This window comes from Oncorhynchus mykiss, chromosome 12 (genome assembly GCF_057628025.1).
Source record: "Oncorhynchus mykiss isolate SJ-2025 chromosome 12, ASM5762802v1, whole genome shotgun sequence".
NCBI lineage: Eukaryota > Metazoa > Chordata > Actinopteri > Salmoniformes > Salmonidae > Oncorhynchus > Oncorhynchus mykiss.
This window is the reverse complement of record NC_143033.1, coordinates 37,780,917-37,808,091: the sequence shown is the minus strand read 5'-3', so window position 1 is coordinate 37,808,091 and position 27,175 is coordinate 37,780,917. Positions and strand designations below refer to the sequence as shown.

At 44.3% G+C, this 27,175-nt stretch overlaps 1 protein-coding gene across 2 annotated transcripts in view; it reads right to left on the bottom strand.

Moving 5' to 3' along the window:
- Positions 1-26,877, bottom strand: part of LOC110537536 (collagen alpha-1(XXVI) chain) — a 47,178-nt gene extending 20,301 nt beyond the window's left edge. The window contains exons 1-4 of one of the 2 annotated variants that reach the window (XM_036937491.2): positions 26,662-26,877; positions 26,455-26,562; positions 25,598-25,720; positions 24,474-24,577 (exon numbers count right to left, since the gene is read on the bottom strand). In XM_036937491.2, the coding sequence (XP_036793386.2) occupies positions 24,474-24,577; positions 25,598-25,644 (151 nt within the window). In that variant the 5' untranslated portion in view covers positions 25,645-25,720; positions 26,455-26,562; positions 26,662-26,877. Of the gene's footprint in view, positions 1-24,473; positions 24,578-25,597; positions 25,721-26,454 lie in introns of both variants that reach the window. The other variant, XM_090192408.1, reaches the window with a different exon arrangement.
- Between the last annotated feature and the right edge of the window lie 298 nt (positions 26,878-27,175).

The window sequence follows — 27,175 nt, the reverse complement described above, 5'->3', positions numbered from 1 at the left end:
AGAGGTGGTCTTCTACGCTTTGGTCCTATTATTGCTCACACAATTCCTATTTGATGCAAAATGTTAAAACAATGAAACTGGGAATCAAAATGGCATGCCCATATTCCAATATTTCAAACTAATGCCTTGTGATCTGTAGGGTGGCCTTTTGCATCCCCTCAATGGTCCAAATGTGGAATTCGTATCCTTGTCGATATCATGGACAATTTGAGAACATTCCAAAATTTGACAACTTTTTTCTATATTTACAACTTAGGTCAGCAATGCTTCTGGGACAAAGTTACAAAATTAATTTCGAAATGCATGAATTAAAATATTCAATGCTTTGCATCTACTATGTTACTTAACGATGATAGCTCCTTGAATCTCAATAAATCAGAGACAATTGCTGCTGGCAGGCTGCACTGTTGCAAATAATATGTTGGCTCTGGACAAATACACTTGACTTTGTAAAGAATAATCTCAGCTAAAGCCCAAAATCTATAAAGCCCAAACATACAAATAAAATATACCGTATATAGTGGTGGTGTGGGGGGAGGGGTCATTGACAAGCAACCTTAGTTGATGGGGGTGGGGGGGTGAAGGCGTGGAAAACATGGTTTCCGGGTGTGGGGGGGGGGGGGGGGGGGGGTAGATGACTGGATGGAGACATGTTGGATGGGTGGGGTTGGGGGAATGGGATGGGAGGTTGGGGGTGGGGGGGTAGATGATTGGATGGAGACATGTTGGATGGGTGGGGTTGGGGGAATGGGATGGGAGGTTGGGGGTGGGGGGGTAGATGACTGGATGGAGACATGTTGGATGGGTGGGGTTGGGGGAATGGGATGGGAGGTTGGGGGTGGGGGGGTAGATGATTGGATGGAGACATGTTGGATGGGTGGGGTTGGGGGAATGGGATGGGAGGTTGGGGGTGTGGGGGGTAGATGACTGGATGGAGACATGTTGGATGGGTGGGGTTGGGGGAATGGGATGGGAGGTTGGGGGTGGGGGGGTAGATGACTGGATGGAGACATGTTGGATGGGTGGGGTTGGGGGAATGGGATGGGAGGTTGGGGGTGGGGGGGTAGATGATTGGATGGAGACATGTTGGATGGGTGGGGTTGGGGGAATGGGATGGGAGGTTGGGGGTGGGGGGGTAGATGACTGGATGGAGACATGTTGGATGGGTGGGGTTGGGGGAATGGGATGGGAGGTTGGGGGTGGGGGGGTAGATGACTGGATGGAGACATGTTGGATGGGTGGGGTTGGGGGAATGGGATGGGAGGTTGGGGGGGGGGGGTAGATGATTGGATGGAGACATGTTGGATGGGTGGGGTTGGGGAATGGGATGGGAGGTTGGGGGTGGGGGGTTAGATGATTGGATGGAGACATGTTGGATGGGTGGGGTTGGGGGAATGGGATGGGAGGTTGGGGGTGGGGGGGTAGATGATTGGATGGAGACATGTTGGATGGGTGGGGTTGGGGGAATGGGATGGGAGGTTGGGGGTGGGGGGGTAGATGATTGGATGGAGACATGTTGGATGGGTGGGGTTGGGGGAATGGGATGGGAGGTTGGGGGTGGGGGGGTAGATGATTGGATGGAGACATGTTGGATGGGTGGGGTTGGGGGAATGGGATGGGAGGTTGGGGGTGTGGGGGGTAGATGACTGGATGGAGACATGTTGGATGGGTGGGGTTGGGGGAATGGGATGGGAGGTTGGGGGTGGGGGGGTAGATGACTGGATGGAGACATGTTGGATGGGTGGGGTTGGGGGAATGGGATGGGAGGTTGGGGGTGGGGGGGTAGATGATTGGATGGAGACATGTTGGATGGGTGGGGTTGGGGGAATGGGATGGGAGGTTGGGGGTGGGGGGGTAGATGACTGGATGGAGACATGTTGGATGGGTGGGGTTGGGGGAATGGGATGGGAGGTTGGGGGTGGGGGGGTAGATGACTGGATGGAGACATGTTGGATGGGTGGGGTTGGGGGAATGGGATGGGAGGTTGGGGGGGGGGAGGTAGATGATTGGATGGAGACATGTTGGATGGGTGGGGTTGGGGGAATGGGATGGGAGGTTGGGGGTGGGGGGGTAGATGATTGGATGGAGACATGTTGGATGGGTGGGGTTGGGGGAATGGGATGGGAGGTTGGGGGTGGGGGGGTAGATGATTGGATGGAGACATGTTGGATGGGTGGGGTTGGGGGAATGGGATGGGAGGTTGGGGGTGGGGGGGTAGATGATTGGATGGAGACATGTTGGATGGGTGGGGTTGGGGGAATGGGATGGGAGGTTGGGGGTGGGGGGGTAGATGATTGGATGGAGACATGTTGGATGGGTGGGGTTGGGGGAATGGGATGGGAGGTTGGGGGTGGAGGCTCACTACTTTTTGTTGATTTGTTTTGCGAGCAAACTATGAAATTATATGAGTTTGTGGATTGTGCCCCCCCCCCCCCCCCCCCCCCCCCCCCACACACACACACACACACACACAAACACACCAGAAAATGACCAGATGAATAAAGATTTGGTCATTAAAAAAAGAACAGTTCTTTTTAAAAGGAGACAGGACAGGAGATGCCGTTTCAGCACAAAATAAAATACATTTTGGGGCGCGAGAGTGAAAGATAGATGAGCCGCTAAACTAACAGCCGGACTGTGGCCTGTCTAACCTCATAAAGACCTGTTTTCACTTACACCTGAGGAGAAACTCCCAGCCACATATTGACCTGAACCCCAGAGCCTCCTCCTGCTGCCTCACAGAGGTCAAGGGTGGACGTGCAGGATGGGCAGAAGTGAAGAAACTGGCTCCTCAATACAGGAACAAACTTGAAGAGTTATAGGCTGTAATTGCTGCCTCATTTGGCATCATGTTAAACAGATCATGTCCAGCAGGATGGAGCCTAGATATCTAGCCCGAAAAGCTAGTATTTTGTCAGTTCGCTCAAGACTATCATTGCCATCATTGCATGATTACACAAAAATGATGCCTGCACATCTCAAGTTAGGATTTGGCCCAGTGTGCAATAGGGGGGTGACTGTACAATGTACAATGTCTGACTGTCTATCCCTACATCTATAAGAGGAAGATACCGATCATAAACAGCCTTGTAGACAGATAACTTATCTTCCACACCTGCTAGTATTTTTCATCTCATGCGGTGTAGCTATTAGGGTTGATCCATCTTGTCTTTTAAAGCCATTATGATACATAGTTCTGTGATGGATTTACCTCTTGCAGTATTTATTTTGTCTTACTTTGTTACAGATACTGTACGGTGTACAGTCAACGTCTCCTCCTTTCTTCCTCTTCCACAGTAAGAGATATGAATTTATGAACTGTTGACCTTGACGGTGCTTTCTCTGCTCCATGGATCTGAGGCTCAGGTAAGTCTATACGGGTCACATTTCAAAGGATGAAGTGCGCCCAGAGTCCGACATCCTGGCACAGACTGCTGTCTGGTCTAAACCCAGGCGTGCTTTTCCTGCGGTGTAGTGTACCACTGGGTAAAGGTCTACCTTCAGACCACTGGACAGGGGAGAGGAGGTGGAAAATACAGATGTTCTCTTCAGTCAGCAGTAAAAGAGAGCGAGAGAGAGACACCCCCTGAAGACAATGAAGTATGCAGACCCAGAGAGGTGAATACTTTCCCAGATGGAGAGATGGGGTGGAGGACCCATTGGACATTTTTGGCAGCTACTCCACTGGTTCACGAGAGGCAGTAAGCAGATGATAAGGACAGTTGAGGTTTTGAAATGTACACACCATACGCATGCACGCTTCGCACATATGCCCAAACACACACACACATCGACTTGAATAGAGGAACAGATGAGTTATGAAGCATCTTCACGGTGAAAAGTTCATTGCAATAAACTGCACGCAAAACAGATACACATAAACAATCTCACCACACTCACGGAACACACCCATCGACACATAGTTGTGGAGGAAGATGTTTCTGGAAATGTGGCTTTGCAGCTCAGGGCATAAAAATACCAGTCTCCCTCAGCGACAGAGCTGGGCTAATAATAGCACTTCTCCCAGACAAAACAAATGGGTCTACAACCTCTTCCTATGCCTATTTTACAGTATGTACAGTGTGTAAAGCACAATATTTATACGGCATGAGTCCAGCTGCAAGCTAATCCTGATCCAGACCATTGTACACCCCCCCCCCCCCCCCCCTTGCAGAATGAGATTGTTAGACTAGGTCTCCCTGGGGCAGGCAGATTTGACAGACCACTCTCTGAGGTGGTCTCTAGCTGTCTGACTGTACCCATAAACAAAATAGACTTGATCACACAAACACAGCTCAAAACAAAGCACAAGCCACTACTTAGTGGTGAAATTGTCATAAAAGACCAAATGGGGGACATTCCCTCTTCTCGTCCCCTATGCAATGTCTAGCCCCAATCCAACTAACCCAAGCCACAACAACAAGACGAATTCTAAACAATCCATCACAAACTTGCAGATCCTTTGTCTGTTTTAAAACTAACACAACCTACATTGTTAGTGATTCCATTGACATGAACTATTCTAACAAAGTTTTCTTGTTTCAATGGCTGTTGTGCCTGATGAGATGGGTTATCGCCATATAATATAAGGCACTTAGAGACCTTGCGGATACCATTCCTTGTACTTCATCTACTTTATTACTGCGTTATGCGCCACCATTTAGAATAAAGTGGTGGTATCATCTGACTGAGTCAGACTCAGAGATGTAAACGGAGCTGGGTGGATCTGGCAGACTTTATCAACGTGAGGGGGAGACCTCCCTGCTGTGGAGCGTTTGACACATTTCTCAGCTCGAACACTCAAAACTATGCGAAGTTTTAAATGCTCAAAGGAATTAATGATTCCATGCCTTGTGTAATTCAGACCTTCTGGTACTGTACAGTAACAGGGGTCATATGCTCTCACTTAACGGCCCTTTTAAGCTTTACAACTCGCGCACTATAATGTACATAGGTTCGTACTCACAGAAATCTTTCAGAGTGCTTTGTGTTTAAGAGTAAGATGGATGGACTGTTGACAAGGCTGATTGTGCTATCTGATTAAAACAGGGAGCCATGTAGCCATCTAGGATTTTTTTTTAAAGCTCCTAAATGAAACTAGCAGTCTCTTCTGTAGGCCTATAGACATCAAAAGGGGACCATCGAGCTCTCCCAGAAGTTTGGTTGGTGCATAAAATCTGTGAATTCAGATACAGTGGGGCAAAAAAGTATTTAGTCAGCCAGCAATTGTGCAAGTTCTCCCACTTAAAAAGATGAGAGAGGCCTGTAATTTTCATCATAGGTACACTTCAACTATGACAGACAAAATTAGAAGAAAAAAAATCCAGAAAATCACATTGTAGGATTTTTTATGAATTTATTTGCAAATTATGGTGGAAAATAAGTATTTGGTCAAAAACAAAAGTTTATCTCAATACTTTGTTATATACCCTTTGTTGGCAATGACAGAGGTCAAACGTTTTCTGGAAGTCTTCACAAGGTTTTCACACACTGTTGCTGGTATTTTGGCCCATTCCTCCATTCAGATCTCCTCTAGAGCAGTGATGTTTTGGGGCTGTTGCTGGGCAACACAGACTTTCAACTCCCTCCAAAGATTTTCTATGGGGTTGAGATCTGGAGACTGGCTAGGCCACTCCAGGACCTTGAAATGCTTCTTACGAAGCCACTCCTTCGTTACCCGGGCGGTGTGTTTGGGATCATTGTCATGATAAAAGACCCAGCCATGTTTCATCTTCAATGCCCTTGCTGATGGTAGGCTTTGTTACTTTGGTCCCAGCTCTCTGCAGGTCATTCACTAGGTCCCCCCGTGTGGTTCTGGGATTTCTGCTCACCGTTCTTGTGATCATTTTGACCCCACGGGGTGAGATCTTGCGTGGAGCCCCAGATCGAGGGAGATTATCAGTGGTCTTGTATGTCTTCCATTTCCTAATAATTGCTCCCACAGTTGATTTCTTCAAACCAAGCTGCTTACCTATTGCAGATTCAGTCTTCCCAGCCTGGTGCAGGTCTACAATTTTGTTTCTGGTGTCCTTTGACAGCTCTTTGGTCTTGGCCATAGTGGAGTTTGGAGTGTGACTGTTTGAGGTTGTGGACAGGTGTCTTTTATACTGATAACAAGTTCAAACAAGTTCCATTAATACAGGTAACGAGTGGAGGACAGAGGAGCCTCAAAGAAGAAGTTACAGGTCTGTGAGAGCCAGAAATCTTGCTTGTTTGTAGGTGACCAAATACTTATTTTCCACCATAATTTGCAAATAAATTTATTAAAAATCCTACAATGTGATTTTCTGGATTTTGTTTTCTCATTTTCTCTGTCATAGTTGAAGTGTACCTATGATGAAAATTACAGGCCTCTCTCATCTTTTTAAGTGGGAGAACTTGCACAATTGGTGGCTGACTAAATACTTTTTTGCCCCACTGTAAATAAAAAGGTGTGATGGGTCCGGACTCAAAAAGATGTTGCATAAAGTTTACTACATTTCTGGATTGTTGTATTATTTTCACTGCATCAGGGACAGCGTACACAGACGTTTTGGCTTTGCAGCCTTGTTCAGTGTGTAGGTACACATCTTTTTCACTCATAGACATAGAAAGGTCACTGTGAAGTATGAACTGTGTTTAGTTACTCGACAGATGGGTACGCCAGCTGTTTTGCGAAGTATCCCATTCCAAACAGTTGCTTATAAAGGACATGTCAAAATGATGGCAGATTCTGGAATTACAGTATTACTTGAGTTTGAGGAATGAGGCTTGATTAAACTGCTGGCTTACTTAGAGCTCTGCAATCAGCTGGCATGTGGCTGAATGCTAAATGGAGCTCCCCAGTAGAAGTGGCCAGCCCCCACCCCTCCCTCAGCGGTCAGTCAGAGTTGGGCCTGGCTGTGTCTTCTCAGTCTCCTTAGTTCTGGCAGATTTATGGGAGGTCACAGTGTGGCAAGTTTAGGCACACTTCCTGGTGGACTGTCAATTCCCCAACATACTAACTCAAGGTAACTCAAGGAGTCAAAGTGATTTGAGTAAAGAGCTGTGGAAAAATGTGCTTTCAGTTTGGGCAAGCGTTGCACAAAAGATATCTGAACCCTAGTGGAGGATACATATGCTAAAGTAAAACTTTGTCAGGGGATACTTTTAGTAGTCATTCTACACTCCACATCCACTGTCCCCAGTCATGATGCTTTGATGGAAGATGGAACTTGAAGTCAAACCATAATAAGTCATTGTGTCCTGCTTGTTTTCTCATAGCTCTCCACATCAGCATACAGCAGTTTCCTACTGTGTGCAGCTGCTCCTCTTATGTCTTTATCATCCAAACAACATGCTCAGTGTTCTCCTGTTTCCCATGCTACAAGCCCAAGCAAATAACACCAGGGAAAGGATTTGATCGTGCCGCTATCACAATGAGTCTGCAGGAATTTATAGGAAAACAGGTTGGCCAAAGATTGTCTGCATTGAACACCATCCTCTTCATAACTCAAAGTGGGACTAACCGTACCCCCAAACACATCAACTCCATGATCCCAGACTAACTCCAATTTGCATACTGTCCCAACAGATCCATAGATGACGCGATCTCAACTGCACTCCACACTGCCCTCACCCACCTAGATAAGAGGAATACTTATGTGAGAATGCTGTTCATTGACTACAATGACTACAGCTCAGCGTTCAACACCATAGTCCCCTCCAAGCTCGTCACCAAGCTTAGGACCCTGGGACTGAAAATGGAGCTTCAGAGGGTGGTGTAGACAGCCCAGTACATCACTGGGGCTGAGCTCCTTGACATTCAGGACCTGGCCATCCAGGCGGTGTGAAAAGAAGGCCCGGAGCATGGTGAAAGACTCCGGCCACCAAGCCATAGACTGTTCTCTCGGCTTCCGCAAAAATCTCTATGCACACTCACAGGGTCCTACATACTCACGCACACTGACACTCCAACACACACACACAAACACTCCATAATTTACCCACACACACAATATGCACATACACTTACAGTATATTGACTCTACACGCAGACACACCCACTCACATACAATCATCATATTCACTGCTGCTACTCTGTTTATCATATATCCTGATGGCTAGTCACCTTACCCCTTTATATACAGTTGAAGTCGGAAGTTTACATACACCTTAGCCAAATAACATTTAATCCTAGTAAAAATTCCCTGGCTTAGGCCAGTTAGGATCACCACTTTGTTTTAAGAATGTGAAATGTCAGAATAATAGTAGAGAAAATGATTTATTTGAGGTTTTATTACTTTCATCACATTCCCAGTGGGTCAGAAGATTACATACACTCAATTAGTATTGGTAGCATTGCCTTTAAATTGTTTAACTTGGGTCAAACGTTTTGCGTAGCCTTCCACAAGCTTCCCACATTAAGTTGGGTGAATTTTGGCAAATTTTTTGTGACAGAGCTGGTGCAACGGAGTCAGGTTTGTAGGCCTCCTTGCTCGCACATGCTTTTTCAGTTCTGGAATAGTGTGAGTCTATGTCCCACTCTGAACCTGAACCCTAACCCTTAACTTCTAGGGAAGTGAGCCGGATCCCTCTCTTACGGCCTGTGGGGCCACAGTGTGTCCACCTGTCCCGTTCAGCTGTCTACTACCATTTCCTGCTCTGCAATCCACTGCGCTCCACTGTCTATCCGTCTGTCTGTCTGGTTCTCATGTTCCTTGGTGCAATGTGTCATGCCATTCCATTTTGATTATCACTTACCAAAGCTGATATTTATTGGCAGTTGGATGAACAACTGACGGAAGCTTAATGGGACAATGTATATTTTCCAGTCTAAGGTTGTAGTTATTGCTTGCTACTAAGTGATATGGGCCTGTCCAGCTTGGGAACTTCCTCTTCAAGAAAAATACAAACTTGGTTCTCACAATCAAACCACTGTTTGCGAGTATGAACCGTATCTCTGTAGTGCGTTAATAATAGTAAACTAATGTATGTTTTTTCCTTACAGTAGGTAGAGCTAGCATCTGTTTATGTTTTCCATACTCTTATCAATCAGTAAGTTGCAAGGCAACAGCAATATGTGGAATTCATGTGAATGGTGGAGAATGTTCTCAGATGTTAAATTAGCCATGCATGCTGTGTGATATGAAGCAAGTTATGGAAAAACAAATAATCTGCATTATAATCAGTTCACTTGAGGACAAACAGAAACAGAGTTTACATGGCAGATTTCCAAGCAAAGGTGCAAGGTTGTGTGAGTTAACCCTGTTACATCTGGGGTGCGTTAATGAACTACAAACATATATCCACTCAAACCACTTCTTACCAGACACGTCTCTACATTGTAACTCACACACTCAAATTTATGTGGCTGTACATGTGGCTGAACTACAGAGAAATATATGGGTCGATGTGACCCAATGCAACCCAACACGACCCAGTCTTGGGAAGTCTGTTTGCCAAAACCATTAAACACATTGACCTGAAAAAAAAACAATGGGGACTCAACATATGTAGATCTGGGTTTCATGACAGAGTTATCACTTCCAGTTACCATGAGGGAAAAACCCTTGTTCACCTTGAAATTTAATCAAACATGTTGACTGCTTGAGCTTCCACATAAGAATAGCAATAGGGCATTTCCCAAATTTCGATGATCACTTTTTCCCAAAAACATAAAACACAGGTGAAATAAATTGGAACGCCAGTGTTCACAACGCAGCACCAGGGATGGATGGATGGTAGAGATGGGGTCACCGAGGAGCACTGGGGAGGTCCTGGCACAGCCCCAGTTGAGCTCTTTAACTACTACCCCATTATTGTTTTAGATATGGACTACAAAATATCCCCGGACATTGCTCAGCCAGAGATAGGCATCAGAAAGGCCGTGTCGGAGGACGAGGGAAGTAGGAGGGACCGAGGTGGAAGGGGAAATGAGAACCAGGCTCCAGAGTCCCCCAGCGTTGTGATTCCCCTCCAGTCTCACAATCAGAGGGGATGGAAGAGCTCATCTGGACCTTACATAAACACTGCCTGGTTCTCTCTACAACACACCCCAAGATCACTGCTGGAGAACTCCATCAAAACCCCATCGGCAACTAAAACAACAGAAAGAGTTGATGATCTGTGTATCTCAGAAGGACTACTGCTTACAGTCATTGTGGTTTAAAGTGGTGATAATCTCTTGATTGGAGATTAGTTTAATGCTCTTACATTTCAGCAGCACATAGGCTTGTCTGTGATCAGAGTTAAAAGGAGTTAAAGGGACAAGCACATCCCCCTCTTTGGAAGGCTGACCACATTTCCCATTAGAGTGTTCACAGTAGGGGAGCACATCACTAATGTCTTGCGATGAGGGGGAATGTCAAGACATGGCCCGGGATACTGCATTTCCATCCCATGTTTGATGTCACTGAAACACGCAGGCTTCGTCTTGTCGCAGTGGGGCGGATATATTTGGCCTAACCGAAATGTTTAGAGGAGGATTTTGCCCTTAATTGGTAAAGATGGGATCTGCTGCCGTCAGATGTCAGTGCTGGTCTCCTATGGAGCAGAGGAGGAAGTGGCCTGCCGGGGGCTGCTTGGGGGCTGGAGCTGACCAACTCTCCATGGAACATCCTTTCAAGCAAGCGTCTCACCAAAATATTTTCTTAGATCAACCGAACACAGAAGGTCACTAGTTCTGAGAGGCCCTTTGACCAAGGCCTTGAGCCTTGAGAACAAAAGTAGAGAGGAGAGAGGGAGTGAGAAAGGAGAAGAGCAAGACAAGGAGAGGGTGGAAGCTTGATTGATTGACCATACCATTAGAAATTGGTCTGGAAGGGGGAGAAGGAGACCTATGCCTATCTGTCTTTAATGCTGACTTCTAGGGAGTTTCTGTACATAAGCTCAAGGTACCTAAGTCACTACCGGTTGACTGTCGAAGACTAACAATCGTCACAGGCACTCAATTTCTTTCTCTACTATCAAATGGAACCTACAGTTGAAGTCGGAAGTTTACATACGCTTAGGTTGGAGTCATTAAAACTCGTTTTTCAACCACTCCACAAATTTCTTGTTCACAAACGGTAGTTTTTGCAAGTTGATTAGGACATCTACTCTGTGCATGACACAAGTCATTTTCCAACAATTGTTTACAGACAGGTTATTTCACTTGTAATTCACTGTATCACAATTCCAAGTGGGTCAGAAGTTTACATACACTAAGTTGACTGTGCCATTAAACAGCTTGGAAAATTCCAGAAAATGATGTTATGGCTTTAGAAGCTTCTGATAGGCTAATTGACATACTTTGAGTCAATTGGAGGTGTATCTGTGGATGTATTTCAAGGCCTACCTTCAAACTCTGTGCCTCTTTGCTTGACATCATGGGAAAATCAAAAGAAATCAGCCAAGACCTCAGAAAAATAATTGTAGACCTCCACAAGTCTGGTTCATCCTTGGGAGCAATTTCCAAATGCCTGAAGGTACCACGTTCATCTGTACGAACGCAGCCATCATACCGCTCAGGAAAGAGACGCGTTCTGTCTCCTAGAGATTAACGTACTTTGGTGCGAAAAGTGCAAATCAATCCCAGGACAACAGCAAAGGACCTTGGGAAGATGCTAGATGAAACAGGTACAAAGGTATCTATATCCACAGTAAAACGAGTCCTATATCGACATAACCTGAAAGGCCGCTCAGCAAGGAAGAAGCCACAGCTCCAAAACCGCCATAAAAAAGCCAAATTATGGTTTGCAACTACACATGGGGACAAAGATCGTACTTTTTGGAGAAATGTCCTCTGGTCTGATGAAACAAAAAGGGCCATAAAGACCATTGTTATGTTTGGAGGAAAAAGGGGGAGGTTTGCAAGCTGAAGAACACCATCCCAACCGTGAAGCACGGTGGTGGCAGCATCATGTTGTGGGGGTGCTATGCTGCAGGAGGGACTGTTGCACTTCACAAAATAGATGGCATCATGAAGAAGAAAAATGATGTGGATATATTGAAGCAACATCTAAAGACATCAGTCAGGAAGTTAAAGCTTGGTTGCAAATGGGTGTTCCAAATGGACAATGACCCCAAGCATACTTCCAAAGTTGTGGCAAAATGGCTTAAGGACAACAAAGTCAAGGTATTGGAGTGGCCAACACAAAGCCCTGACCTCAATCCTATAGAAAATGTGTGGGCAGAACTGAAAAAGCGTGTGCGAGCAAGGAGGCCTACAAACCTGACTCAGTTACACCGGCTCTGTCAGGAGGAATGGCCCAAAATTCACAGAACTCATTGTGGGAAGCTTGTGAAAGGCTACCTGAAAAGTTTGACCCAAGTTAAACAATTTAAAGGCATTGCTACCAAGTACTAATTGAGTGTATGTAAACTTCTGAACCACTGGGAATGTGATGAAAGAAATAAAAGCTGAAATAAATCATTATCTCTACTATTATTCTGACATTTTACATTCTTAAGACAAAGTGGTGATCCTAACTGGCCTAAGACAGGGAGTTTTTGCTAGGATTAAATGTCAGGAATTGTGAAAAACTAAGTTTAAATGTATTTGGCTAAGGTGTATGTAAACGTCCGACTTCAACTGTACATACCATCTGCATGTTGCGGCTCAAACTTTTCTTGCCCAAGAATTGTCAATAAAAACTCAGATTTATTCCTGGTCACAATTCGTGTTCCATTGTCCAAAAACCCCTTTCCAAATAGTTTTCCTTAGACTATCTTTTCCGATAAAGCTAAGTGAGGAGAAATCAGTGGCTCCATGACTGCACGGTCCTGTAAGTGCTCAGGGACGCCTCTTGCTTTTGGCAGGATGAGCTACAGTACGCTTTAGCAGCGCTGGAGACTCGCCACCGGCAATCTCCAAAACCCAGCGACGATGTTCCGCCTCAGATTTATTGCTTTATAATGGGGATATCCTCCTCAGTGGTCATTACCACAGACAGAGACTCAGGCTCCAGCTTCGTTAGCAGGCTTTTTCCCAGCCGTCCAAACAATCTCATGAGAGACTTAGGTGTGCCACAAACCTAGTAAAGTGGTGATTTAAACAAACGCAGTGGGATTTTAGCCGCTATTTGATTTATGGAGCCGGTCAATACAATAGCGGTAAGTGGAGGCTGGGATAGTACGGTAGGATGCAGGGGCTGTAGGGATGCTGTTACCGACGGTCTGTGCCTGTGGACGTAACGAGCAGTGAGAACAGTGTGCTGGCTTACATGGACTGCCGTCTGGGAACCCTACAGCACACAGACAGATTAACAGTCTGGTTATTACTGAACTGACTCCCATCTTCAGCTCTTACTGGTCCACTTAGGCAGAGACAGGAGGAAAAGATGGGATCGGGAGAGAGAGAAACAAAGAGAGTGAAGAAGAGAAGAGAGGGAGTTACATACTACAGGCCACAGTATAATTCATGCTCACACAATTTTTTTTTAAACGTGCACACATACTGCACACATACTGCACACATACTGCACACATACTGCACACATACTGCACACATTCACTCACACTGAGCAGTGAATTCACTTGGAGGCATTTAGTACCGCTTGCCTGCTGTGTACTATGTAGGTAGCGAAAGGACCATCAGAATGAGTCAATTGTCCAATGGTCCTTACCTACTGTACACAGACTGAGTAAATATTAAAATGTTTACGTCTGCGTGACCTCTAATTCAAATCCATAACTTCGAGAGAAAACAAGCAGATGTCACTGATTCGTAAATAATCAGCTGACATTGAACAGTCAACTCTTCTTGTGTGCTTAAAAGATAGTAAGCAATTGTTTCCCAGTCCATTGTAGTTGGAGTGTGACTGGAGGTGATACCCATGACTAGAGGCAGTGATTTCCTAACTTTTTGACATTGTGACCGAACTAAATCCTGTTGAATAGACAAGACAATTAGCTTCAGCCTCACAACCAAGAGGTACTGGTGACAACCCACTGGGAGGATTAACCTGAGGTCACAGTCACAGTGACCCACTCAGCTCTCGCTTGAGAGGAACTCCAGGGTCAAGGTGCCTCCCACCCATCCACCCCAACACTGGCAGGCAGACCCTGCATATCATGTATTCCTACGCTATCGGATTTGGACCAGGGCCATATATTAAGTCTCTCTTTACCTTGCTCCATTACACCACCACCCCTATTCTGTATTTCTCTCCCTCTCTTAGCCAGACTGTGTCTGACCCTTCCTTTTGACAGGCCAGCTCCACAGTGACGAGAGCAGGCCCTGCATGGCTCCATATGGATGCAATTATTCCAGGCATTTCGACCACTTCTAAAAATGTTAGCAGACACATTTCCAAAGGTTAAGCAAACATCGAAAAACACGCACCTTTGATCATATCTTATGGGCCTTTGGCTGAAATGCACCTTTCGTAAAGACATTCATTCCGACTCAAATGGGGTCAATAGCAACTGAATCAATTCAAAGCTGCCAATGTATTCTGCATTATGACCTAAAAAACGAAGGCTAAATCTAACTATCACTCTATTGCCTGAGCCAGTGATTGATGTTAAATTGAACCTACTATACAAACATCATTCTGTAGCATACATGGCCAAGTGTCTGCCACGGTACATCTTTAAATTAGCCACTACTTTGCCAGTCTGAGGGGTATTTAGTTGCACCTGGAATTCAAGCCACTGACTCATACCACTGAGTGGTGATGATGATTTGTGACTCTCACGTACAGACAAAGCTTAAGATATTAGTCTAGACTCTAGACCCCCACACTACACTGAGAGAGGTCTATTACGGGTGCTTTCCCAGGGATATCTCAATGCCTTACAGTCTGTGGATGGGAGTGGTGGGTTGGGGGAGGTTAGGAGGGTTGAGTTAGCAGGACGTGAATCAAAACAAAAGCAGTTGGCATGTTCCTGTGAGAGCAGCTCCAGCCACGGCTGAAATCTGGTCACTGTAACCCGAGTTGAGTCTGGGAGAGGGGCTCCCTCTGAGAAAGGCAACCCGTGTCCCGAGGGGTTCAGTCTGTCCAAATATTTGACCAAACACGCAGATAAGTGTCTGTAGCCTGCAGACAATCACAGAGCACTGCTCTCTCTGCTTGCTTTTCACTCAAAATAAGTAAAAGTTCCAATACAAGTTGCTGTGGAGTTCCTTGAAGGATATTTTCATGTTTGTTTTAGTATAGCAAAGTATGAAAAAGTATTGCACTCCCTCTGCAATTACTTTGGTCTCCAAATGGTGTGGGAATGAAGACACAGCATCAAAGTAAGTAGAAAACCCCTTAAACCAAGTGTTTCCACTGTAGATCATGAAGAACTTAAGCCAAGCAAAGTGGCCAGATGTTCTCAAGCCATTCTGGAAAAGCAAGTGGACCTCTCTTTCAAGGACTTATCATCCAAATCCCTCCTTTGGTCACAACAAAGGCTGTGGCGGGTTTTCCTGAGTCTCATTCCTTCTGTGGACAAATGCATTCCAGGCTGGCCCACAGAAGTCAGGGACGCGACCAGGCCTCTCCAGCTGGTCCCGCTGACCCTCCATAAATCATGTCTGCTGCCACTCAGAGCATAACACAGACAGACACACTTCAGAGCCATGCCAATGCCTCGCCTCGCAGGCTGCTGCCCTTTAGCAGGCAACACATTTCAGGTCAGCCAGGTCAGTGCCTTCCCACTGGGCACACACTGGTTGAATCAACGTTGTTTCCACATAATTTCAATGAAATTACATTGAACCAATGTGGCATATATACGTTTAATTGGCATCTGTGCCCAGTGGGATATTTGTTTATAAACGAGAGGTACGTGGCTTTTTAAAGGTTGTTTTGGGGTGTCTGGAATAGTTCACAATATGTTCTTGACTCTCCTGAAATAGTTCCTGGATTTCCAGATAAAACAATACAAATGTTTATAGGGACTTGAATAGGGAGATGAATGATTCTAGTATTTGTCTCTATTCTTAGTCTCCTCAGATGCACACTTGTTTGGTTGTTCTGCACTATGGGGATGATTTGTATCCTTTGGTTGGTGAGTAGGGAGTTCTGGATAATCTAATGATGCACTGGAGGAAAATACTCAGTCCATTCCCAACTGTGGATCTAAGGAACATCATATACAGTGCCGTCAGAAAGTATTCAAACCCCTTGACTTATTCCACATTTTGTTGTGTTACAGCCTGAATTCAGAATGGATTACATCACTTTTTTCTCACACATCTACACACAATACCCCATAACGACAAAGTGAAAACATGTTTTTAGAATAGTTTGCAAATCTATCTAAAAGGAATTACAGACATATCTCATTTACATACAGTACCAATCCAAAGTTTGGACACATCTACAGTACTTATTCCAGGGTTTTTCTTTATTTTGAGTATTTCCTACATTGTAGAATAATAGTGAAGCCATCAAAACTATGAAATAACACATATGGAATAATTTAGTAACCAAGAAAATATATTTCATATTTGAGATTCTTCAAAGTAGCCTTTGCCTTGATGACAGCTTTGCACATTCTTTGCACATGCTTTTCCAACAGTCTTGAAGGAGTTCCTACATATGCTGAGCACTTGTTGGCTGCTTTTCCATCACTCTGCGGTCCAACTCATCCCAAACCATCTCAATTGGGTTGAGGTCGGAGGATTGTGGAGGCCAGGTCATCTGATACAGCACTCCATCAATCTCCTTCTTGGTCAAATAGCCCTTACACAGTCTGGAGGTGTGTTGAAAAACAAATGATAGTCCCACCAAGCGCCAACAAGATGGAATGGTATGTCGCTGCAGAATGCTGTGGTTGTCACACCCTGATCTGTGTCAACTGCCCTTGTGCTTGTCTCCAACCACCTCCATGTGTCGCCCATCTTCCCCACTTATCCCCTGGGTATTTATACCTGTGTTTTCTGTCTGTCTGTGCCAGTTCGTCTTGTTTGTTCAAGCCTACTAACGTTTTGTGTCTCAGCTGCTCCTCTTTCCAGTTTCTCTTTTCTCGCCCTCCTGGTTTTGACCCTTGCCTGTCCTGTCTCCGAGCCCGCCTGCCTGACCCCTCTGCCTGTCCCTGACCCTGAGCCTGCCTGCCGTCCTGTACCTTTGCTCCTACTCTGGATTATCGACCCCTGCCTGCCTTGACCTGTCGTTTGCCTGCCCCTGTTGTTACAATAAACATTGTTACTTCACACACAGTCTGCACTTGGGTCTACCTTGATCCCTGATAGTGGTAGCCATGCTTGTTAAGTGTGCCTTGAAATAATCCAAATAAAGAAAAACCCTTGAATGAGTAGGTGTGTCCAAACTTTGGACTGGTACTGTAAGTCAATACTTTGTAGGTGCATATTTGGCAGTGATTACAGCTGAGACTTTCTGCATAAGTCTTTTATAGCTTTCCACACCTGGATTGTGCAACATTATTATTGAAAATATTCTTCAAGCTCTGTCATGGTTGTTGATCATTGCTAGACAACATTTTCAGGTCTCGCCATAGATTTTCAAGTAGATTTAAGTCAAAACTGTAACTTAGCAACTCAGGAACATTCACTGTCATCTTGGTAAGCAATTATAGTGTAGATTTGGCCTTGTGTTTTAGGTTATTGTCCTGGTGAAAGGTGAATTCATCTCCCACTGTCTGGTGGAAAGCAGACTGAACCAGGTTTTCCTCTAGGATTTTGCCTGTGCATAGCTCCATTCCGTTTACTTTTTATCATGAAAAACTCCCCAGTCCTTAACAATTACAAGCATACCTATAAGATGATGCAGCCACCACTATTCTTGAAAATATGGGGAGTGGTACTCAATAATGTGTTGTATTGGATTTGCCCCAAACATAACAACTTGTATTCAGGACAAAAAGTTAATTGTTTACCACATTTTTTGCAGTATTACCTTAAGTGCCTTGTTGCAAACAGGATGCATGTTTTGGAATATTTGTTTTATTCTGTACAGGTTTCCTTCTTTTCACTCTGTCAATTAGGTTAGTATTGTTGAGTAACTACAATGTTGTTGATCCATCCTCAGTTTTCTCCTACCACATCCATTAAACTCTGTAAGTATTTTAAAGTCACCATTGGCCTCATGGTGAAATCCCTGAGCAGTTTCTTTCCTCTCTGGCAACTGAGTTAGGAAGGACGCCTGTATCTTTGTAGTGACTGAGTGTATTGATACACCATCCAAAGTGTAATTACTAAACTTCACCATGCTCAAAGGGATACTCAATGTCTACCAATAAGTGCCCTTTGCGAGGCATTGTAAAACCACTCTGGTCTTTTTGGTTGAATCTGTATTCGAAATTCATTACTCGACTGAGGATCCTTACAGATAATTGTATGTGTGGGGTACAGAGATGAGGTAGTCATTCAAATATTATGTTAAACACTATTATTACACAGAGTGAGTCCATGCAACTTATTATGTGACTTGTTAAGCACAATTTTACTCCTGAACTTATTTAGGCTTACCATAACAAAGGGGTTGAATGCTTATTGACTCAAGACATTTCAACTTTTCATTTTTAATTACTTTGTAAAAAATATCTAAAAACATAATTAACTTTGACATTATGGGGTATTGTCTGTAGGCCAGTAACAAAAAAATCTAAATTTAATCCATTTTAAATTCAGGCTGTAACACAACGAAATGCGGAAAAAGTCAAGGGGTGTGAATACTTTCTGAAGGCACTGTAAATGCAGGTCAATGCAGCAACCGTAAATTGGTCACTTGAGTTCCCTGCTCACATTTTGTAATCAGGGTAATAAATAATAACCTTTTGACTTCTGACAAATTGTGCATGAATAATAGCATTACCAAATGCATATGCTTATGTCGAGTAATACTACTCAACAGTAATTTGTTATGGTCACTTAAAATACAGTCCAGGGAGTATCAATCAAGTAAGAATCATGCCAAATCCAGCAAATAACAACTCACTACAAAGCCTGGGTTTTAGTGGAGGAAAGCGAATGATTGAGGCAGCGTTCTCAAGGCCCTGTCATGAAAGTCATCGAAGCAGAACAAAAATATGAGTCAAGTGAAATATTACAGCCACAATGCTATTTTTTTCCCCCCTTGACGTAAAATTACATTTAACAGAGACTATGAAGCCTTCAATGGATTGGATGGGAACTCAAAAGGACACGGGTGAGTATGGGAAGCACATGGCATATGAAGAAAATTCTGTGAAACTGATTGAAAAAGAATCTGTTTTGTTCCCTCAACATTATGGACAGCTTGAGTCAAAATGTGTGTTCCATTGGCTCTGGACCTTCGTAGACTCTGTGCCTTTATGACTGGGTTCCACTGGATGCTTGAAAGGGCAGAACTATGTCCCCTTTGAAACATCCAGTTCTCATTGCTACGGACAATACATCTATTGTCTGTTTCACCACCAAAGACTGAATCCTTCTGGTTAAAGTCTGACGAAGTTAGTGCGCGCACATCCAGCCAATTTCACAGGTGCAATTCCACAGCTTCTAAATCTGACGAAGACGGTTAAAAAGCTGCACAGTTGAACTATATTTTTTCCTATGAAATCGGACACTTGCCATGTGCCTGCAACATGCTCATCTTGACAGGGACTGGCAGTTCATGAGAACACTTGCTTACAAAGTCCCATAATAGGCTCCCTGTCAAATGGCTCCTAAGAGTGGATGTCGTGATGACTCTTCTCTTAACCGGCTGTTTCCATAGAGCAGTGAAATCCGGGGTACAGCAGCTGTGCATGCACTACCACAGACAGCTGGCTGATACCCAGCTTTCACATCCACCAGGTTGCACACACACACACACACACACACACACACACACACACACACACACACACACACACTCTCACACACACACACACACACACACACACACACACACACACACCAAGGCTAGATGACACACTCGCCGCCCAGCGCATTACGGCATGACGACAACCTGGAAGAGCTCACTCTAGAGGAGTCGCAAACCTGAAACAACAACGACGCGCTGGTTTCAATTAACGCAACGGCCCTGGGAGCGAACGCTGTCTGAAACAACTGTGTCGATAGAGTGGGGGGGAGACCTCCCAACCCCAGATGATGTAATTTCTTTCCCTCAGAAGCATATGCTTTCTGGGTAAAGACGGGAAAGGCATGTGGTTCTTGCCACAACAGTAAGTGGGCTGACTTCTGCAACTGTGGCTTTCCTATCCAGGGATAACATTGCCTCCCGAGCACTGATCCTGGGGTGCTTCGCTTCAACAGTCTAGAGACGAGGCTGTGAATAGCACCTTGTTCTTTGAACTTGTTTTGCCATTCAAAGCACATTGGAGTTTTGCAATGGGTATGTGAACAGTGAATGTGTACAGCTCCAACTGATGATGTTCCAAGAATAAATAACAGGTTACAAATCTCTAGTCACTGCATTTCCATATCTCCCTCTTCCTCTATTGCTTTATACAGTGCCTTGCGAAAGTATTCGGCCCCCTTGAACTTTGCGACCTTTTGCCACATTTCAGGCTTCAAACATAAAGATATAAAACTGTATTTTTTTGTGAAGAATCAACAACAAGTGGGACACAATCATGAAGTGGAACGACATTTATTGGATATTTCAAACTTTTTTAACAAATCAAAAACTGAAAAATTGGGCGTGCAAAATTATTCAGCCCCCTTAAGTTAATACTTTGTAGCGCCACCTTTTGCTGTGATTACAGCTGTAAGTCGCTTGGGGTATGTCTCTATCAGTTTTGCACATCGAGAGACTGAAATTTTTTCCCATTCCTCCTTGCAAAACAGCTCGAGCTCAGTGAGGTTGGATGGAGAGCATTTGTGAACAGCAGTTTTCAGTTCTTTCCACAGATTCTCGATTGGATTCAGGTCTGGACTTTGACTTGGCCATTCTAACACCTGGATATGTTTATTTTTGAACCATTCCATTGTAGATTTTGCTTTATGTTTTGGATCATTGTCTTGTTGGAAGACAAATCTCCGTCCCAGTCTCAGGTCTTTTGCAGACTCCATCAGGTTTTCTTCCAGAATGGTCCTGTATTTGGCTCCATCCATCTTCCCATCAATTTTAACCATCTTCCCTGTCCCTGCTGAAGAAAAGCAGGCCCAAACCCATGATGCTGCCACCACCATGTTTGACAGTGGGGATGGTGTGTTCAGCTGTGTTGCTTTTACGCCAAACATAACGTTTTGCATTGTTGCCAAAAAGTTCAATTTTGGTTTCATCTGACCAGAGCACCTTCTTCCACATGTTTGGTGTGTCTCCCAGGTGGCTTGTGGCAAACTTTAAACGACACCTTTTATGGATATCTTTAAGAAATGGCTTTCTTCTTGCCACTCTTCCATAAAGGCCAGATTTGTGCAATATACGACTGATTGTTGTCCTATGGACAGAGTCTCCCACCTCAGCTGTAGATCTCTGCAGTTCATCCAGAGTGATCATGGGCCTCTTGGCTGAATCTCTGATCAGTCTTCTCCTTGTATGAGCTGAAAGTTTAGAGGGACGGCCAGGTCTTGGTAGATTTGCAGTGGTCTGATACTCCTTCCATTTCAATATTATCGCTTGCACAGTGCTCCTTGGGATGTTTAAAGCTTGGGAAATCTTTTTGTATCCAAATCCGGCTTTAAACTTCTTCACAACAGTATCTCGGACCTGCCTGGTGTGTTCCTTGTTCTTCATGATGCTCTCTGCGCTTTTAACGGACCTCTGAGACTATCACAGTGCAGGTGCATTTATACGGAGACTTGATTACACACAGGTGGATTGTATTTATCATCATTAGTCATTTAGGTCAACATTGGATCATTCAGAGATCCTCACTGAACTTCTGGAGAGAGTTTGCTGCACTGAAAGTAAAGGGGCTGAATAATTTTGCACGCCCAATTTTTCAATTTTTGATTTGTTAAAAAAGTTTGAAATATCCAATAAATGTCGTTCCACTTCATGATTGTGTCCCACTTGTTGTTGATTCTTCACAAAAAATACAGTTTTATATCTTTATGTTTGAAGCCTGAAATCTGGCAAAAGGTCGCAAAGTTCCAGGGGGCCGAATACTTTCGCAAGGCACTGTACCTATATACTGTATGCTGTTTGGCAGACACCTTTCTGCTTGCATACTTTTTCATATGGGTGGCCCCAGCGGGAATTGAACCCATGATCCTGGCAATGCAAGCACCATATGAAAACCCTTTAAATAACAATTTTTGGTTCTAGGTAGAACTCTTTACGCAGAGGATTCAACATGGAACCAAAAGAGTTCTACCTGGAACCAAAAATGGTTCTTCTATAGAACAGCCCCAAAAAACTTTTGGAATCCTGAGCATGACAGGACCACTCTCCCATCTCTTGCTGCCAGGTCCTTCACCTGAAGCTGCAACAAGGCTACACTGGAGAATTCCAGACCAACATTTTATACCTTTCAACATTTTGATTCAGCAATTATAACTTAATTTTTTAATTTTTTATGACTAGCACTCATTTTCTTCACCAAAATCAACAGATCATGTCATGCATGAAGGACATGATATCTGATAGCCATGGTTGAGTTGCCATGCCAGTGGATTCCGCAGCCATGTGAATAACTGCAAAGATGGAGATGTTTGGTGATGGGGCCAGAAGCAGATGTTCAAGAATCATGGCTGAATCCTAATTTGTAACGGGTGCTTGAGATTCACGCAAATCTCCCAATGACAGTTTTACATGATTTACTGTAGGTGAATGTTAAGTGAAGCTATTTGTGTGTGTGTGTGTGTGTGTGTGTGTGTGTGTGTGTGTGTGTGTGTGTGTGTGTGTGTGTGTGTGTGTGTGTGTGTGTGTGTGTGTGTTAGAGCTGAGCTTCCTGCCCTGAAACAGCAAATCCCTGGGGTTCCTAGTCTGCCCTGTGAAGGCATCCGCTCTAACAGGGGAGAGGTAGAAAGAGAGAGAGTTTGGGTAGGGGGGTTTGGTGCATTAACAACAGCTGGAGCGGATGACCTTGGTTCCCTTGAAACCAAAACAAGGCTCTCAGTAGAACAGACCAGTAGGGCCAGGGGGTTCACTTTACCGAGGGTCGCCCCACTCCACAACAGTCTGGCTCTGTTTACCCATTCACAGGGAAAGCACTTCCAGTCAGGGAGAGGCCCCTCTCCAGACAGTATGTGGAGGGGTGTGTGTATGTGTGAATGTACTTGTGTGTGTCACTGCCATAGAGATTGATAGAGGACTCTTCATTGTATCTGTCTCATTATGGCGTTTGTGACTGCACGGGCAACGCCATTGAGGCCATCTCCATTTTGAAGTAAGTAGTCCATTTTCTTCTTCAACTCCTTCTATGAGGTAGTAAACAAACTGAAAGGGTGCATATAAAGCCAAGGTTGGCGATTGACGGCAACCTGTTATGGAATGTTTATTCACAAGTATTATTCATTGGCTGATCCCTCTTGATGACCTGGATGGAACTATGTGCTCCTTCCTTAACCCATAGGAAGTCCCACCCAGTTGACTACTTCAAAATGGTGAATGTCCTCAATGGCGCTGCCCATGCTAAAATAAGCTTTTGGGCCCTAGAGTCCTCTATCATTCTCTATGGTCACCGCACAATATGACAACAACATACTGTTTTTGGTACAATTGAAGGATAGAGTGCAGCATCATCATCAGGTAGCCACTGGAACATCAAGATATAAGAGATAGATAGCAGTGCATACAGACAGAAACAAGTAAACATGTCGTCCCCCACGAATGATACAGCGCCATTAACAATCATTTCACATCTTCATGACATATGCTTTCCTTCAGTAAGTTGACTCCTCAGAACACAGAGGAGGGTCATCAATCCTATGTTCAACAGAGCTACAGTCTGAACTGGGGAGCAGAGCCATGTTCTCTGTATCAGACACCAGTCATAAATCTGAACCCCCATATCGGTGACACGAGAACAGAAAAAACACAGTATCTTGGTCCATTAAGTTACAATAAGGAAACTTTTCCCAAGAAGAAGCAGAACAGTGAGTCCAACCAAGAGGGAGGACCAGTAAGTATAATCTGTCATTTAGAGCCAAGTTGAGCTTTTGATTCAGTGACTATCCCTATCTATTGTCTTCCTTACACCACAGTCAGGAGATTCAATAAACAAAACAAACCACAAAAACAAAATGCCAAGCCAAGAATACAGCGCATGAGAGGGTGATGATCAGCCATTGTTTTTCAGCCTGGTGCGGCAGGTAGCCTAGTGGTTAGAGTGTTGGACTAGTAATCAAAAGGTTGCAAGTTCAAATCCCCGACCTGACAAGGTAAAAATCTGTCATTCTTCCCCTGAACAAGGCAAGGTTAACCCACTGTTCCTAGGCTGTCATTGAAAACAAACATTTGTTCTTAACTGGCTTGCCTAGTGAAATAATTGTTTTTCAGCCTGTGATTTTGATGTCATTCATAGCAGGGAGTTTAGGATGAAACCAATGCATGAGGTACACACAATGGGACTACAGTTTTGACTGCAGTGCCCTTGTGTCATTTCTACCTCCAGCTCACCAGTTCTCTGAGACAGACAGACAGGACAGACAGGACAGACAGGACAGACAAGACAGACAAGACAGACAACACAGGTACAGTACTCACCCTCTCTGCAGTTGTCGCCCATAAAGCCTGGGCAGCACCTCCACTCCAACGCCGTCACCTGGCGATACGTTAGCATGTATGTGGGCCGGACAATGGTCCTGTAACTGAAAGCAGAGCATAGTCACTAACTGGGGCAGATGTTCACTTCACGGACATAATTAGAGGCCTTTACAATGATTTCAGTAACATTAACAACAGACAAAAGAGAGAATACATGGACCTCTTTGCACGGGAATAACTCTAAATCAAAATATGTTGAACCTGTCTATAATATAGGGATAAAATAACAATGCCGATCCAAGCTTAACACTATGACCGAATACAGGGAACCCATTAAAGTAGTCTTTCTGGATGGATCCCAAAGACATAAAATAACCAAACAGTTGCAAATCACACACATCTATATAATAAATGGCTATGGTCTTACATTAGTGTCTGTTCTGGGAGCAATGGCAGACCTGGGAATACTGGAATGGGAAAAATCTTATTCATATGCCTTAATGGTGGATGACTTGTTGCTCTGTGTGGTGGTCGAGGGAGTAAATCTGCCTTCTTCAATCAACAAACAAATAATATTTCCATGAGGCTTAATAATCAGTCATTAGACTGTCTGCAGTCAAAGCTGGATGACATTAAGGACTCTTTAGGCTACAAATATACAAACACCATAATCATGACCCCTGTGCAACGTCTGGCCAGACTCTTGGCCAGCTGAACTGAAACCAGAATCAATGACCTGCTCTTTTCCATCAAGATGGCTTTGTCTTCAGGATATGTAGAATTATGATTCAGAATACACTGTCAGCAAAGGCCACCAAAATGTATAATGGCACTTGACCCATAGCTGTCCTAAAGAGAACCAAGGGAAACCTGGAAATGGTAGCCATTCCCTCAAAGCTACTGCAACCCATTAGGATGTATATCTATATAGTTCTTTGACGGTGAATTGACATTGTGGGGCTACTGCGCATTATCTTTTTAATTACATGCAGTGATTTGAGCAAATGATCCCTCAAAACGAGATGGTCCCAGCGCAACTCTGAAACCAGAACCTCTCATGTCTGAAGGTGTATTTTCCACTGCATGAAGGGCCTGTTGGAGTGAGTGAACTGTGCCGACCATACCTGATGAGGTTAGAACAGGGTCCCGGCCACCGGCAACTCTGAAACATACGCTGTACCAGCTTCTCTGTCCCGTTGTGCACCTGGCATGACACAGTCTTCGACACTGTGTACTGACACCAGTTCCTACCAAAGGAGACCATAGGGAGGTAAAGGTTTAGTGCGTGTCTATGTGTGTGAGTGTGTTTTAGTTTTAGTGCACGCGCGCGCGCGTGTGTGTGTGTGTGTGTGTGTGTGTGTGTGTGTGTGTGTGTGTGCATGGTATCTGGGAGAAGGGGATCAAAATACAAGGCAGTCAAAAACATATTTCCGTTTAACTTTGAATAATAAACCAAATATTTTTTTCCTATTCATCATTATTAAGGACAACTCTCTGGGCGGTCCGCTATTGTCAATTGAGAAGTTTGGTGTATCAAGCCAAATCTAGACAATAAAAGGATGTGAGGATGTGAAATTGGAAATAAAGTTGTTTATAGTGTCATAAACTGGAGCTGAGAGGCAATTCACATACTAAGAGAGAGTATTCAATTTGGCAGCAATGTGCAACTTGAACGTCTGCTCCATTCATCCATTCCAATCCAAACCCAGAACCACATCTTAATATTTTCTCTTAATACTCTCTTCCATTATTGCCAGTACTTCACTTCGTTATTCTTAGCGGGCAAGAAAATAGTTGTACCACAGTTATATACTTTTGTTTAAAGTCAACGCACAAGCTCATGCATTGTAGCATACAACTTCAACAGGGTTGATAACTATATAAAAGGTATATTTCTACACATCAGTAGCTGTTTAACATTGAACAACAACTTGAACTCATGATCACTTCTCTGATGAATATTTGCTTGAGGTCCACTTACCTGCGAACCGCATTGGTGCCTGCAGGGGGTCCAGCGGTGTGTTCAGTGTGGATGCGTTGCAATGTCACACCTGGAAACTGATAGATAAACCCGGTCCCTCGTGACAGACTGGGTGAAAACATCCAAATACAGAGAATGCTAAAAATGATTGAACCTGTCATTGTCCGAGAATTTAGGTTTCTGTTCGAGTGAGAGGTTGAACACTACCTGTATTTTGAAGTGGACAAAGTTTGGAGACGCGCGTCTCGGAAGTCAAAGCCGCCGCGCACAAATATACCGTCCTAATATATCGTTAAAGTAAACGAATACCATATACATTTGCAACGTCGTGAGACATTCTGGAACCTACTGTTCTCCCAGTCACCGCCTTTTTTGTCGTGTTGCTAGGCTTCTGCCTTCCAAGTCTGGACGGATTGTCTGTCTGCAGCAGCGTCTGAGCGCTATACGCACTGTAGTTTGGGAAGCTCGACGCAGTCGTTTTTGCGCATGGTTTATTATTACCGCTGAGTAATGTGGAAGGGATAAAGTTCACCACCATCAACAGAATAGATGGTGGTGGGCTAGATATTAGGTTTACATGTATGGAATAGGAAGACATCAAACGTTATCCATACATCATTTACGAGGCACCATTAAAACATAGGCTACTGAGGTGCATAAATTCACAGGTTCAAATCAAATGGTGATGCAAATCATATCGATTTCATTGGCCAAAAAGTGT